This window comes from Rattus norvegicus, chromosome 3 (assembly GCF_036323735.1).
Source record: "Rattus norvegicus strain BN/NHsdMcwi chromosome 3, GRCr8, whole genome shotgun sequence".
In the NCBI taxonomy this organism is placed as follows: domain Eukaryota; kingdom Metazoa; phylum Chordata; class Mammalia; order Rodentia; family Muridae; genus Rattus; species Rattus norvegicus.
The window spans coordinates 172,063,625-172,079,993 of record NC_086021.1 but is presented as its reverse complement, the minus strand read 5'-3'; the positions used below and the strand labels follow the sequence as shown (position 1 = coordinate 172,079,993).

At 48.1% G+C, this 16,369-nt stretch overlaps 1 protein-coding gene across 1 annotated transcript in view; it reads right to left on the bottom strand.

Annotated features, from left to right (window-relative positions):
* Sgk2 (serum/glucocorticoid regulated kinase 2) overlaps positions 1 to 16,369 on the bottom strand; it is a 25,376-nt gene extending 9,007 nt beyond the window's left edge. The window contains exons 1-11 of the mRNA NM_134463.1: positions 16,102 to 16,369; positions 11,053 to 11,296; positions 9,416 to 9,475; positions 8,828 to 8,877; positions 8,244 to 8,301; positions 7,999 to 8,082; positions 7,002 to 7,133; positions 4,734 to 4,846; positions 4,419 to 4,455; positions 3,439 to 3,525; positions 90 to 185 (exon numbers count right to left, since the gene is read on the bottom strand). Of these exons, the coding sequence (NP_604458.1) occupies positions 90 to 185; positions 3,439 to 3,525; positions 4,419 to 4,455; positions 4,734 to 4,846; positions 7,002 to 7,133; positions 7,999 to 8,082; positions 8,244 to 8,301; positions 8,828 to 8,877; positions 9,416 to 9,451 (693 nt within the window). The 5' untranslated portion in view covers positions 9,452 to 9,475; positions 11,053 to 11,296; positions 16,102 to 16,369. The remainder of the gene's footprint in view (positions 1 to 89; positions 186 to 3,438; positions 3,526 to 4,418; positions 4,456 to 4,733; positions 4,847 to 7,001; positions 7,134 to 7,998; positions 8,083 to 8,243; positions 8,302 to 8,827; positions 8,878 to 9,415; positions 9,476 to 11,052; positions 11,297 to 16,101) is intronic.

Here is a 16,369-nt window from a genome sequence, read left to right as displayed (position 1 = left end):
ATGCAAAGCTAGAGTAAGCTACATAAAACAGGGACCACCCTCAGCTTTCCCGAGCCACCCGTGCCCTGTAGACACAGATGTCCACTCACCAGGCCGTGCAGCATCTCGTAGAGAACGGCCCCTAAGCACCACCAGTCGACTGCTCGATCGTAAGGCTCTTTACGAAGGACTTCTGGAGCCAAGTACTGTGGAGGAAGTAATAGTTATTTGAGGACCCTTAGTCTCCGTTTCTCTATCTATAAACAAGGCACTCAAAGGAGAACATCAGCAGGGGTCGTTCCTGCCATCAAACGTCATAGCTTTCTCCTGCGTTCATCAGTATTCACTCACTAGAGGTCTGGTTGGTGACGAGCCCTTTGCAGTGTATTGGGACGTACCAGGAATCAGACAAGATTGTCCTGCATGGTTATGCATGTTTTACACCTCACGAGAGAGCCAGCCAAAGGGGTAAAGGGAACTACAACCTGTCTGTGACCTACTCGCTGACCAGATCTGCAGTTCAAAAGCCGCCAAGCCTTCTTATTTGTATGTGGTCACCTGTAGGCTACCTGTGTCCTCAGTCTGGGAAATCACCGGCAGCACCTCACAGTGTATCGAGGTGAGATGGCTCGCCTTTGTAGCTCCAGTGATATGGCATAGGGTCAGGTTAGATAGAAGCAGATTGTCAGGGTAGACACAAGATTGTTGGCCAGTTAGCCTAGCCAAACGGGTGGACTCCAGGTTCAGTTTGGAACATTGCCTCAAAAGAATAATGTGGAGAGTGATTAGGGAGGACATTTCACGCCATCTACTGACCTCTCTATGCATGTGCACATGAACCTGTCCATATCCACATGAATATGTATGTGCCCATACTACACATACTACACACACACACACACACACACACACACACACACACACACACACACACACACAGACACACGGAGTAAAAAGAAAAGTGGGGGGAACATGGAGTCCCTACTGGGGACACAGGAGGAACAAAGGTAGGAACTCTTGTCTGTGTGCCTGGGACTTCAGCAGTGACATTTCTAGAAGGAATATCTCCTACATGAGTAGCAATTCCGTATCTCTCTGTCCCCTGTTGCTAGTCGTACCCAAGAAAGGACTGACTGCTGTCAGGCTTTGGCTTTGGGGGTCAGCCTCATCCAGCACCCCATGTACAAACGCAGCTAGTGGTCCCTGCTGGGAGAGGTCGCCTGACCATCAGCTCCCTGAGTACCAACCGGAGGAACCCATCTGAAGGTCCAGAACAACTTTGCAGGCGAATGGAGACAAAGAGGGAGGCTCTAAGTCCTGCCCCAGGGTGCACAGAGAGGAGCAGCTCCACTTTGTAGCTTCAATTCTTTCCTCCTCTGATGCCTGCTTGAGTTACAGGGGCCCTACTCGTTCAAGGTTCAACATCCAAGACTGGTGGATACTCAAGGAAAGGTTTATGCCCAAAGCAAATCAGATAGACATATGAATTCCTGCACAGACATGCAATATTTACTGATTGATTGATTGGTTGATTGATTGATTGATCTGTGATTCTGGAGGCTTCATGCATGCCACACAGCCTAATTATTATCTTGAGGTAGTGTCTTACAATCCCCCTGCCTCATCCTCTCAATGAGGGTAAGAGTGGGGGTGGGGCTGAAGATTACAGAAATTCAAACATTTTAACTTCCTAGGATCTCAGAGAGAGGGAGGTAGACTTATGTTTAATACTTCCAAACCTATGCAACAGTGCCATCCAATACAGTAGCCTCCGGTCACGTGTGGCTATCAAACAATTGCTTTTGCAGACGATGAAGATCTGTGTCTATTGAAATGTGACTAATCACTGCTGAGGTGGACTGTAAATGTAAACCGTTCTTACATGCTAGATTGTAAGCAGAAAAATTCATCATTTCAACAATTTTACATTTATGTGTGCACGCACGCGTGCATATGCATATATAGAGAGGCCAGAGGACCAACTTAGAAAAATCAATTCTAAGAACCTACCGTGTGGGTTCTGGGTGTTGAACTCAGGTCCTTACACTTGACGAAAAGTGCCCTTACGTGTTAAGCCGTCTTGACAGCCCTAGTTCACAAATTTATACTGAGTGTGTGTTAAAATGAGAATATTTGATATGTATTAAGTGAAATACATTGTATTATTAAAATTAGTTTCACCAATTTCTCCTTACATAAAACACACACCGAGGCAAATCCTAACTACATAACCTGGCTGGCTGGAACCTCTTGTGTAGTCCAGGCTGGTCACAGAGATCCCCCTGCCTCACCTTTCAAACTCTGGGTGTAGCAGCACGTGCCAGTACGCCCCAGCACTACCCGTTTCCTTTTCCTTTGTGTGCATATGGGGTGCTGGGAATCCAACCCAGGGCCTTGACAAGTGCTCTACCAGCAAGCTGCAGCCCCGTTCCTGTCTCTTTTGCTTTTCATAAGGATTTATTTAATTTTATTTTATGTATATGGGTGTTTTGCCTACATGTATGTCTGTGTACCCCATGTGTGTAGTGCCCACAAAGGCCAAAAGAGGGTGTCATATTGTCTGGAACTGGAGTTACAGATGGCCGTGAGCTGCCATGGGGGTGGTGAGACCCAATTCCTGATCCTCTGTAAGAGGGACAAATGCTCTTAACTTCTGAGATATCTCTCCATCCCTGTCTTTATACATACATACATACATACATACATACATACATACACACATGTACACACACATATACATATATATATATATATATATGATTTATTTCAATTTTGTATGTATGGCTGTTTTGCTTGCACCACTTACATGCAGCCCCCTGGAGGCCGGAAGAGGGCATTGAATCCTTTGGACCCTAAGTTATAGACAGTCAGGAGCTGCCATATGTTTGCTGGGAACCAAACCCAGGTTCTTTGGAAGAGTAACCACTGCTCTTAACCACGGGACCATCTCTCCAGCACGTCACTTTACTTTTTTAAAAATATATAGTTTCCTAGCACGCCCGAGGCTCTGAATTCAACCCCTAACATCACAATAGATAGATAGATAGATAGATAGATAGATAGATAGATAGATAGACAGACAGACAGACAGACAGATAGATAAGGTTACATGTATTTGGTTTTGGTTTCATGAAGTTCCCAGCTGACCTGGAACCTACTATATAATTGAGGCTGGCTTCCTGTGCCCTCTTCCCAAGCGTTGGGATTGCAGGCGTGCAAGCCCACATCCAGCTATAGTTGACCTATTTCCACTGGGCGACAGCTGAATTCACCAGAGGTAGCTGAGTCCCCAAAAGCTGGCTCCCTGACACTCACAAGGAAATGAAAACTGAGCACTGGGTTGGCTCAGGGGAGAGCTTGGGAGAATAAAGTAAGGCCCTTCCGCTGTAGCATGGTTGTGTTTAGTGCCTGCATCCTCAGCCATTCATGGTCTGCTTTCTCCACAGATCTTCCACATACCTCAGGGGTGCCGCAGAAGGTGGATGTGGTCTCCTCGGGCTCTACACATTCCTTGCAAAGGCCGAAATCTGTCAGTACCACGTGACCCTGTGTGGGTGAGAGATGTGGTCAAAAGTCACACTCCACATCCTAGAGCAGTGACGGTGGAGTATGGTGAGGAGACACAAGCTGCGAGCTTTATGCTGACACAGTTTGTGGCCCGGATGCTGGGAGACCTCAGGGCACAAGCCAGGGACACGGCACTCTGCGATCTTCCCTAGTTCATTGTGATTCAAGCCTGTTCCTCCAACAGTGGCATTTCCAGGATGCTCTTGTTGGGTAGCAGTCCTTTTGATGGTGGGCAGGAGTCAGACAAGCCCTCCAGAGCTAACAGGATGTGAGGATGGAGAAGGCAGAGAGATACTGAGGGGCTCCTATGAGACTCCCGGAGCTGCCTTGCTTAATCCTCACTGTTGGGACTGTACTGTTTCCAACGTTATGCTGCCCCCTAGAGGACAATCCACATCCAGCAACTGAGCGCTGAGGGTCCTGGAGGCCCAAATCGCCTTGTCTCAATTTATTCCCATCCTAAAGAACAATCCCTGCTTAGGCTCCAAGTTTGTTGAGAGCTCTCTTGCAACCACACAGTGCCAGTTCTGTATATGCATAAGATATGGATGTAGAATATGTATATGTATACGATGTATATGTGTGTATATGTGTATGTATGTGTATAATCTGCACTAATATCCGCATATGCACAGACTCCTATACACATAAATCTATACATACATATGTACAAGATTACATATGTTCTCATACACACACAAGAATGAATGCTACCATGTGCATACATAGGTAACACATAAATGCCAATGTATACAGATCATGTTTAGAGAACACAGATTTGAGCTTCATATATAAACACACACACACACGCACATGCACGCACACACATACGCACGCACACACACACATGCACACACACACAGCTCACATACCTGGCAGTCCAAGAGAATGTTTTCTGGCTTCAGGTCTCTGCAGGAAATAAGAAAAAACAGCCATTTACTGAGTGAATTGGGGACTCGGGTCCTAACAGGAGAACTACTCACAGAAGCTCCCATAGGAGAATAAGGAAAACCCAGGGAGGCTAGGTTGACTCTGCAAATGGAGGACAGTCTCAGAAAAGCTTCAAAAAGAGGAGAGTCCTCCTCAGTTAAAGGACCAATTTCACTGGGGCCTCATGGCCCACACAATCCCTGCCTGGTGGAGCGAGAAGGTTCTGGGACTGATCACAAGGCAAGAGCAGGCTTCACCTGTAGATGATGTTGAGAGAGTGAAGATAACCGATGGCGCTTGCCACCTCTGCCGTGTAGAACCGGGCCCGGGGCTCCAGGAACCTGTGTTCCCGCTGGAGATGGAAGAAAAGCTAGGAGAGAGGAGAGAGGGATGGTGGCTGGATTCCAGCTCCCGGTGCACAAGACAGGGGCTGTCAAGACCCTCTACTTTGCGCAGGCCACTCGCCCTATTCTAAACTGCAGTGTAAATGAACCAAGAGACGGCATGCTGACTCCGCCCCTCCTGGCACTTGGGCTCTCCATGGCTCCAACAGCATAATTAATCAGCTACTGTGTTCCAGGCTGCAAATCAGGCCCCTTGATGCCTTTTATTTAATCCTCATGACCATCTTCAAGATCTCTACTGTGATGTCTGTTTCATGTCAGAGAAGGAGAAGTTAAGTGTTTTGTCTAAGGTCCCACAATTCTGAGTTGACAGAGCTGGAACTTGAAGCCAGGTAGTTCAAGACATAATTTGTGTGTGTGCATGTGTGTGTCAGGGGTGTGTGTGTTAGGTCAGGGAGTAGACTCTATGTAACCCAGACTGGCCTTGAACTCACAATCCTCCTACCTCTGTATCCCCTGTGTTGGGATTACAGGGGTGAGGCACCATGCTCAGCAAAAATGTGCTTTTTCTCTCATCTAAGCATTAGATGTCACACAGCCCAGTTTAGATCTCCCTGTTTGGTCTTTGTAAGTTGCAAAGCCATCATTTAGGGATGTGCAGGATGAAGCTTCCCCTGCTGAACTCAGGCTGAAAAACATTTCGTTAAAGGTGAAACCTGGTGCAACTGAGGAGAGCCCCACTAAATCTTGCCCCTTATTCAGGGAGACAAAGCAAGGCCCAAGATTGTGCCCAGCTTGTCCCTGCCCTGTTTTGGGGTTAGCAGGTGGCTCAGGTCTCTACTGAGGCAGTGACATCAGGATAGAGAGATGGCTCGGAGGTTAAAGTGCTTGCCATGCAGGTATGAGGACCTGTGATAGTTCCCAGGTGCTTGGCCCAGGGAGTGGCAGGATTAGAAGGTGTGGCCCTATTGGAGTAGGTGTATCACTGTGGGTGTGGGCTTTAAGACCCTCATCCTAGCTGCCTGGAAGCCAGTGTTCTGCTAGCAGCCTTCAGATGAAGATGTAGAACTCTCAGCTCCTCCTGCACCATGCCTGCCTGGACGCTGCCATGTTCCCACCTTGATGATAATGGACTGAACCTCTGAACCTGTAAGCCAGCCCCAATTAAATGAGACTCCTTATAAGAGTTGCTTTGGTCATGGTGTCTGTCCACAGCAATAAAACCCCAACTTAGACAGGACCTGAGTCCAGATCCCCAGAAAACAATTTAAATGCCATGTGGTCGTGGCTGCCTATCTGTAATTCTAGCCTCAAAAGATGGAGACAGAGGGACATCAGAGTAAGCTGGCTAGCAAGATTACCTACAACGCCAAGCTCTGGGTTTGCTTAAGAGACCCTGACTTGATGAAAAAGATGGATGATAACCTGGAGGTGACTTTTGACATCAATCTCTGGCCTCCATGTGCAAATGCACATACACTCACATGTTTGTCCTGCACATAAAAATGCATGTGTGCAGTATACATACATGGAAATAAATGAGATTTTTTTCTTTTTCCCTTTTTCTTCTTTTTTTCCCCTTTGTTTTTTCAAGACAAGGTCTCTCTGTGTAGCCTTGGCTATCCTGGAACTCACTCTTTAGACCAGGCTGGCCTCAAATTCACAGAAATCCACCTGCCTATGCCTCTCAAGTGCTGGGATTAAAAGCATGCACCACTACTGCCCAGCTAAGTAAGATTTTTTTTTTTTGGTTCTTTTTTTCGGAGCTGGGGACCGAACCCAGGGCCTTGCGCTTCCTAGGTAAGCGCTCTACCACTGAGCTAAATCCCCAGCCCCGAGATTTTTAAGGAAATGATAGTGATAGTTCATCTCTATTCTGTGGCCTGGGTGTGGGAAATATCAGCATTGGAAATAATGACCACTCGTTTCCCTTGGAGGTGACCTTTCCTGGAGTCTATGGGAGTGAGTCTGAGCCACCTTGTGTGGGAAAGGCAAGAAAGTAAAACAGCAGGCGTGAAAAGGACCCACATGGTGTAGACTGGGTTGTCTTGAGAAGTTGAGAAGTTGACCTTCTGAGCTCAACCTCTGTTTCTTGGGCTACCAAGTAGGTCTGTTGTAGGGGTGCAGTGGGGTACACAGTGGGCATGTGGGAGAGCAGCTCCCTTCACGCAGTCCACTCACCTCTCCCCCGTTGACATAGTCAAGCACAAAGTAGAGCTTCTCTGGGGTCTGGAAGGAGTAGCGCAGGCCCACAAGGAAGGGGTGCCGCACGTTCTTCAGTAGCACGTTGCGTTCTGCCATGATGTGGCTCTGCTGTGGAGTGACAGACCGGCCCACGTCACCGTTCCGTACATTCCAGGTGGCCTTGCTTATGGAGGTGTCCTGCCCAAGACTTTCTCCTTGCTTTGGTTCAAATGCCTACATGGGCTCTCGATCGTCCCCAGCCTCCTTGTCTAGTACTTAGAAGTCAGTGTCCTGAGCCTCAACCCTCGCCACTTCATACCAGTGTAACTTCAGAAAGCCCTGCCCTGGGTGACAAGCAAAGCACATACTATGGCGAGACTCATGACTTTGATTCTGCTATTTTACCCATCTGAAAAGCCCGGCCTCCCTCCCTCCCTCCCTCCCTTCCTCCTCCATGCTCTGCGTCTGTGTGTGTTCCAGAGCATCTGTAATAAAGTTGATGACAGATGCTTCCCTCACCCCCTCTTCACCATAGCCTTTGAGACAGGTTCTCACCGGACCTGTCTCCCTCCACAGTACTGGGATTACAGAAACATGCTGCCATGCTTAACTTTTTACGTGGGTTCTAGATTCAGGTCCTCCTGCTTGCACAGAGAGCCCTTTCCTGCCTTAGCTGGCCTCCCAGCCCCTGGACATGTCACCTTTATTTCTCAAACTATCAGAGTGCTATTTACTGTCAGGGTCCAGTCAAGGCCATTCGTGCAGGAAGACCTCCCTTCCAAGCTGGCCGTGCTGAAGGGACCTTTGAAGAGGGTATGGTGTGAGCCTACAGTGTACACTTGGGAGCCTGATACCTAGAGAGGGCAGAGAGTTGATCCATCAGAGGATCCTGTTAATGATAGGCCTTCTCATCCTCTGTGAGTCTCCTAGGGTGCCTCCCTAGGCTGGAGATCAAGAAGCAGAAAAGGAAGTGAGCTTTCTCGAGCTCTGGTACCTCTTTGTTTTTTAAGATGGACTTCTTCTGCAGCACCTTCACGGCATAGAAGGCTCCGTCTGACTTGCGCTTGGCCAGTAGGACCTAAAAAAAGAGTAAAGATACCCGACATCAGGGATGATGGGGCTCCCCTGGCAGTCCCTACACCCATTCTGTGAGTGGTGGCACAGGAGCCTTGGCTTGCCTAGGCTAATGGAGACAGCAGGCGGGAGGGAGAGGCCCCAGCCTCCCAAGTTCTTACTTACCTTCCCATAGTTCCCTTTGCCAATGACTTTGAGGAAATCAAAGTCTGTGGGTCGGGCACTGTGGACAGGAGAAGAGCAAAGATTAGCATTTGGAAGTGCAGACAGCCGGGACTCTGGTTAACTTCAGACCTGGAAAAGGCAGGTGCCTTGGCAGAAGCCTCAATGCCTTGCCACTGAAGAAAACGTCTCACAACCCGAAGAAACTTAAAAGACTCAGCCTCACACACCTCCCCCTACCCAGCTCACAGACCAGTTAATATCAGGGGAGACAGATCAGGTACATAGTGCAGGAGGCAGTCTGCCCATCTGTCCCCACTCCTGCCCTTGCCCCCACACCCAGTAGGAGAAGGGTCCAGAGAGTTGCTGACAGTACAGATATTTGGGGTCATTCCAGGCAGAAGGCTCAACCTGGGTCAAAGCAGGGAAGTTAATGAGAGATGAAGCAGAGTGGGTGTAGGGGCAGGAGGGATTCTGGGCCAGCTGGCAAAGGTTTTGAGGATACCAGGGACCTTAGATTTTATTTCTGAGGAGAACCAGCCGTGGGACAGCCAGATAGAAATTTTGTCTTTGAAACCAGAACTCACTTTGGGTTGGCTGATGGCCCCAGGTTGATGTTCCCATTGGCCCTAGAGGGCTGAAGACATATAAAGAAAGAAGCAGTGAAGATCGGCAAGCCCCCTCTCCTTCCTTTGACCTAGGCCCTAGTTCTGCCATCATCACTACTAGCTTACCCCTCCCCAACCCTCCCCACCTCCCATTCCTCTTGGGGTTTTTGTCCCTTGTGCCCACCCAGTCACTCCTCCATCTAATCATTCGCATTAAGCTTGTTTCTCCTAACAAATCATGACAATTTAAAGGAAGAAACCAGAAACCAGAGAGGAGTTGCTCAAGACCTTACAGGCAGCCAGGGTGGGACTTGAGCCTACGAATGTTCAAAACCAAATGTCATATTTTTTTTCTAACTAAATCTTTTTCTTATAATCCCTAAATCTCTCTTCAGTTTTTCTTGCCAATGGCCATCCCAGGGAACTCACGGTCACCTGGAAGAGCCAAGTTCTGGCTGAAAGCCCATAGGACTGGCCAAGATCTCTACAGATTTCCTCAGCCTTGGCAGAAAGTGAGACTCTGGTGCAGGATACTGGGTATTGGGAGGAGGATTAAGAACCACTTACCTGGGGGCTAGGAACTCCAACTGGGCTGGAGGCCATTCTGTAGCTATGATCTGATAGGCTCTGGGGGCATAGGAAAGAACATTGATTAATTAATTGATTAATTAATTAATTAATTAATTAATGGGAGTACACTGTCACTCTCTTCACACACCAGAAGAGGGCATTGGAGCCACCATGTGGTTGATGGGAATTGAACTTAGGACCTCTGGAAGAGCAGTCAGTGCTCTTAACCGCTGAGCCATCTCTCTAGCCCCCCTTGCCTTTCGAATACAACCTTAGCAGCTCCCACCCCAAAGGTCAGCAGTCCATGTATGGCTGTAATACGTGACATTTGCCAGCCCAGCCTTTCACATCAAACAATCCAGTGGGGTGGAAAGGGCTAGATAGGGTGGCCCTTGCCTGTTGGGGTCTTTGCAAAGGTTGGGGACACACTGGACAGGAAGACCCTTGTGGTTCATAGAAGTTCCAGAACTCCAAGGTGGCCAGAGCAGGAAGGACCCTTGCAGGCCTAAAGCTGAATGTTTCCCTGCACCTCTCAGTGAGGTACCCCAACCCTTTTAAAAGGTCTTATGTGGTTTTGTTTCTCTATTGTTTTAGACAGGGTCTGGCTCTGGAGCCCATCCTGGCCTTGAGCTTGGCCTATATATCCCAGGCTGGCCTAGAACTGCCTGCCTTAGGCTCCCAAATGGTAAGAATGTGGAAAGGGGCTACCACACCTGATTTAGAAAAGGACTTTCTAGGGTCCCACCCTTTGTGGGTAGACTGGGCTTTCCAGACTCCTACCTAGGCATGTTGGCAGCCCTGAATTCTCGTGGGTACTCCCTGGTTAAGTGAAGCTCTGTGTTGAAGACAATAACCTTCTGGCCCATGTACTTTCTCCGGTGTCCAGTAACAGCAGCTGCATCAGGGACTTTGGACCAGAATCCCAGAATTCCCCAAGTAGCCAGTGTCTACATGAGGTCAAATGGTAGAAGCAGTGGGCAGCTGGTCTATGTAGCCAGCAGCACAGTCGAAGTAGCTGACTGTCTAGGACTTGGTTCAGGGCCTTGGAACCTCATAAACCCTACTCCTCCCATAGGGGTAAATGCAAGCATAAAGACCCTAGTTCGCGGTTGGGGATTTAGCTCAGTGGTAGAGTGCTTGCCTAGGAAGTGCAAGGCCCTGGATTCAGTCCCCAGCTCCAAAAAAAAGAACCAAAAAAAAAAAAAAAACCCAAAACAAAACAAAACAAAAAACAAAAACAAAAAACCCTAGTTTGGGTGGCTGTGAGCCCTGGGCTACACAGCCCGGCATCTCTCCAGGGAAGGTCTTAGAGGCACCACTCCTGTGGGTGGGTGGGACACTGAAACCCATTCATCTGTAGCCAGGAATTTCCATCAAGTCAGAGGTCACCACCGGCAGAGAAAGGAGCTTCAGGGGAAGGGAGGGTATTCCCCCAGCAAGGCTGATCTAGAGGCTCAGCTCGGTCAAAGTCCTGCACAGCTGCGGAATTAACTCCACCAGAGGGAGTGCATTTGGGCCTCTCTGATGCACACCAGACTGGGCTCCCACAGCCAGGCTGTGACACCAGTGCCCCTCCCCAGGTGGTCCCCCATGGGCCCAGTGCCTGGCCCTGGCTGACCCCCCAACCCACATACCTATGCAGCCTGGGCAGAGCAGAGCCTCTGGGAGATGCAGCAGTTGGAGCGGAGCACAGGCCGTGGACAAGAGAGACTCTCACTGTTCTCTCAACAAGAGCCAAGTGTCAGTGCCTGGTGCCCCCAGCACAGAGCTCAGAGCTTCCAACAGTGGCAGCAGCGAGGGGACTGGTGATGTCACGCAGGATCCAGCAGCTTAGGATGGGATGGGAGACCTCTGTTCCCACGGGGTCACCATTTCTCCCTAAGGAATGAAGGAGCATGCGGCAGTCACAGAAGAACCTGGGGACCACTGGGGACTGTAAAAATGTCTGTGTGACTGTGTAGGTCAGGGTATGTGCTCTCTGCAAGAGTTTTGTACAGAGACGTGCTTTGTCCTGTCTGGTGTGTCACTGTCGCCCCAGACCTCAGATAGATGTCTCTCTCTCTCTCTCTCTCTCTCTCTCTCTCTCTCTCTCTCTCTCGCTCTCTCTCGCTCTCGCTCTCGCTCTCTCTCTCTCTTCCTCTACATATATACATATATGTATATATGTGTGTGTGTGCATGTATTTATATGTATATATATTCTGTTTACTAGAGAGTGTGTGAGTCTGCTTTGAGTGTCCATGTGTCTGTCTTTAGACAAGAAGCACATCTAGTAATGTGTGTACATTGACTATGTAGCCACATATATAAGTCTATCACTGTGTGTGTATCTATATGTATATGTGTTTACATATACACACACATGCGCACACACACACACACACACACACACACACACCATCTATTAGAACCAGGGGCCCATCCAGGCACCATAAAGACTATGTGATCTAGAGGTCCAGACACCTGAGCTATGGCGGCAGAGAACAATCCTCCTGCCAAAACCTATAGATGCTTCAGGAAAGCTGGCTGGAGCTGGTTCTCCATCCTGCTTGCTGCGGTCTTGAACTACTGAGCCCTTGACTACCTAGGTCTTCAAGAGCTCTGGCCCACTGCCCCTAAAGCTGACCTGGCTGGCTCACAGCTCTTTTGCTGTGTGAAAGCTCACATCTCAAGAGCTCACAAAGGTCTGGCTGTTAGGCGTGACCATTAAGTTCTCACAGGGTCCTGATCCTCACAGGGGATCGGGAGGGGTAGACAGGCATTCTGAGGAAGGAAGGAATGTATGAGATCAACATAGCAACCATCTCCTAGAGCTTTCTGTGGCTATTCAGTCAGCCTAGGGAGGGAACATAATTGGCAGAGAGTGGGTGGGTCAGGCATTCTTATAGATTCTACACTTTAAGGGACCTGGAGATGTTGGCCCACGAATACTGCAGTAAACAGTACCAAAAGTCTTTCATTTTCCCACCAAATAGAAATGTTGAACCAATACACAAGTCCGCAAGGTGACGTGTTGACAAAACACATGTCTTTCCAAGGACATTTCAGTAACAAGAACCCCTTGGGATCCTCTCTGGGCAGAAGCTAAGGACAGCCTAAGTGTCCCCGCCTGGCACTGAGAAACACCTCAAGCTACGCTGGCCCTGCTCCTCACTTTGCATCCCGGCTCAACTCTTTCTTTCTTCATTAAACTCCTCTAAAGAGTTGTCTGCCTCCTTCATCTCACTCCTTCTCTGTTCTGCTCCTGTACCCATCTCAGGTTTCGTCCCAGCATCCTAAGGGGTCAATGAACAGTGGATGACTGTCTACAAGTGTGCCGGTGAGGACACCGGTGTCCTCATCTTGCTCAGCCAGCTAAGGGTTTGACAACCTACCAGTCACTCTCCCTTTACCCACTCTGCTCTGAGATGTCCTGTGGTCTCTTCTGGCTCAGTTCCCTTACTGGATTCTCCTCCTCTTCTCCTTCAACCCTGGCGCAGTCCTTGGATCTCCGTTTATTTCTTACACCCATAACCAGTTCAATGGCACCAGACATCACATGGTTGACTTCCAATAACATGGCAGAGACCTCGATCTCAACGGCACCTCTAGGCCCTTGTGCTGACTGATGTCAAGTGATGGGTTGTCTTGGACTGTCTGGGGTTTAAGGCTTCCGGTGATGAGCCTCTGCAGACCTGTACAAACCCTGATGCTTGCCCCAGGCCTCCATGGTGGCTGCCCTGTCCTCTGGCTTTGTTTCCTTGTCTCTCTTCCCTCCATCTGTGTCACTAGTCAAGCGCTCAAACTAGAGCATCTGCTCATGGAGGCAGACTCTTCTTGCTTGGTACTGAATTCTCTACCTCTAGAACAGGCCTGAAATATAGGCGCTTTTCACGACACGTTTGACTAATGAAGTCAAGGAATGGGACAGTCGATTGTGGTATACATGCAAAGTGAAAAATTGTATAACTCAAACCTCTGTCTATAGACGCCTATGTGGATCAAAAGGGGGGCACACAGCTGATACAATTTTCAAGGAGAAAGCAAATTTAGGAATGGTGGTGCACTGGGGGTGAGTAGTCATTTATTAAAGTGGAAAAAAAAAGACAACGGGAATTTGCATGAATAGCTACAACAAAGGCAGGAAGCCTCGAGCACCATGGTTAGACTATTTGATTTTAACTTTGAACTATTGCAGAAAATTTCTCACAGTGTCACTGTTGAATTTAAAGTGCTAAGCCTCAGCAGCCCTTCAAAATGTCCCCTGCCCACTCTCCCTGTCACCTTGACGAAGATCCCACATCTGAAGAGTTCCTTTGATCCTGTATTCCTGTCTTGTGATACAACCTGGCCCAACTTGGAATCAGTGTGTGTGTGTGTGTGTGTGTGTGTGTGTGTGTGTGTGTGTGTGTGTATTAGAGGACAACTTGCAGGTGTCAATTCTCTTCTCCCACCACGAGGGTGCCTGAGATCAAACTGAGGTCATCAGGCTTGGCAGCAAGTGTCTTTGCCTAGTGAGCCATCTCAGCAGCCCTTCTCTTATCGGTGAGCCCTTAGCCCTTCTCTTACCCATGAGCCCTTAATTCGATCCCTCCCATCACCTGCTACTGCTTAGGTGTGCCTTCCTCTGGCCATGTTTGGTAGGCCTGCTTTCACATCCCTAGACCTGCTTGACGGGCTAGGTAGGAACAACATACGGATCTCTCTCTTGAGAGCATCTCCCAACCCACATGGCCTGCCTGCCTAGCCCTTTCACGGGTCCTCATTGCCACCTCTAAAAACTTTGCCCACTGTTCCTTCCTCCTATCTGTTTCTGTCATCGGACCTGCCTTCACTCCATTGGAATGTCATTTACCTGCCTTCTTAGCTCAAGGGCTGGCTTGACCTTCTTTTGTCCCTATAAACCCCACAGGATAGGAACTATCATCATCCACGCTGTGTGTGTGTGTGTGTGTGTGTGTGTGTGTGTGTGTGTGTACCTGTGTGTATGTGTGTGTACCTGTGTATATATGTGTGTATGTACTTGTGTATATGTCATATATGTGTGCTTGTATATATGTGTGTGTACCTGTGTATATGTGTGTATGTGTGTACATGTGTGTACCTGTGTATATGTGTGTATGTGTGTGTACATGTGTGTACCTGTGTATATGTGTGTATACCTGTGTATATGTGTGTATATATGTACTTGTGTATATGTGTGTATATATGTGTACCTGTGTATATGTGTGTACCTGTGTATATGTGTGTATGTGTGTGTACCTGTGTATATGTGTGTATGTGTGTGTACATGTGTGTACCTGTGTATATGTGTGTATATATGTACTTGTGTATATGTGTGTATATATGTGTACCTGTGTATATGTGTGTATGTGTGTGTACCTGTGTATATGTGTGTATGTATGTACTTGTGTATATGTGTATATATGTGTGCTTGTGTATATGTGTGTATACCTGTGTATATGTGTGTATACTTGTGTATATGTATGTATTGTGCATACCTGTGTATGTGTGTATATCTGTGTATATGTGTGTATGTGTATATGTTGTATATGTGTGTACCTGTGTATATGTGTGTGTATGTTGTATATGTGTGTACCTGTGTATGTGTATGTACCTGTGTATGTGTGTGTACCTCTGTACATGTGCATGTATGTGTGTGTGTTGCTGAAGAGTGAATCCAGGACTACTAACCAAGTTCTCTACCTGTAAGCTCCACCCCCATCCCTATGATCCCTGTTTCAATGAGGAGCAAATTAAGGCATGGCAAAGAGAAATGACATGAGATACCATGCTAATAAGTGATCTAAATTGGATTTGAACTCAGGCAAGATGACCCCCAAACTCACAGCCTAGAACCTCCAGAAGAGTCTAGACAGTTAGAAATAATGAAAGTGGAGAGGAAGGGAAGCTGTGATGGACTGGTTCATTAAGAAAGCAGAAATTTCAAAGTCAGTTGGTTGGAAAGAAAGCCATAGCCAGACTTCCACTGCTTTGTGGGTTCTTTTCTCTTCCACCCTTCTCCACCCCTCTTCTTCCACCCTTTTAACTCCTACACTTAATAAGGAGAAAAAAAGGATAGAAGGAAAAAGGGGGTGGCAGTATCATTAGTCTACATCCTGTTGATTAGGGGGCATGGAGTTCCTTGGGGCAAGTTTGATCTTCACAGTCAGGATATCTAATTTCTTCTTGTTGTTTCTTCTTTGTGCACAGCTACTTGACAAACTGCAACAAATAACAACAACCAACCAAACAACACACACAGCCTCTGGGGCCCTGGCATTTATGTACCCTCTGAAAAGCCTCCAGAATTTCAAACATCACACAGTAACAAAAAAACCTCTCTGTAGCTGGCAAAACCATGCCCCCTGCTAGAGCACGAGGCAAATCATAGTCAGCTGCTGTGGACAATCTGAAGCAGCCTCATCCCACACCCGAGATTAAAATGAACACACATTCTTAGGAGAGTTCTGTCTTTTTAGAGAAATCAAAAGTCTCACTTCAGAAAGGAGAGAGGATTTAGGGAGTAAGAAAACTTGGATAGAAGAAAAGGAGGAATGGAGAGATGAAGTTAGGGAGGAAAAGGGGGAGAAGGGTATGAAAAAGAAAAGGTGTGTAGCTTGCAAACAATCTAGCCTAGGTTGGAATAACTCAGACGCTGTTTAAGCTGAGAGTAAGGGAGGTACCCTCCGGGAAGCTCCTCACCTGGAAACCCCCAGGTTCCAGCGCAGGTCCTGGAGAATAAAGGTTCTCTCCCTTTGCACCGTCCTTCTGACCTGAAACCCAATCCTGACTCACCCTACAACCTTCCTAAGCAGGAGTGACCTGTCACCCACTCGCCTGACTCTCAAACCAGCACAGGTCCAGCCTCCCAGCCCTGCCAGCTGACAGCCAGCTTCGAGACCTTCCGGTTACTAATTAACTGCTGGACTGAATCACCGTGGTTGCTGTACCACTGGCTCCCGGACAGCTG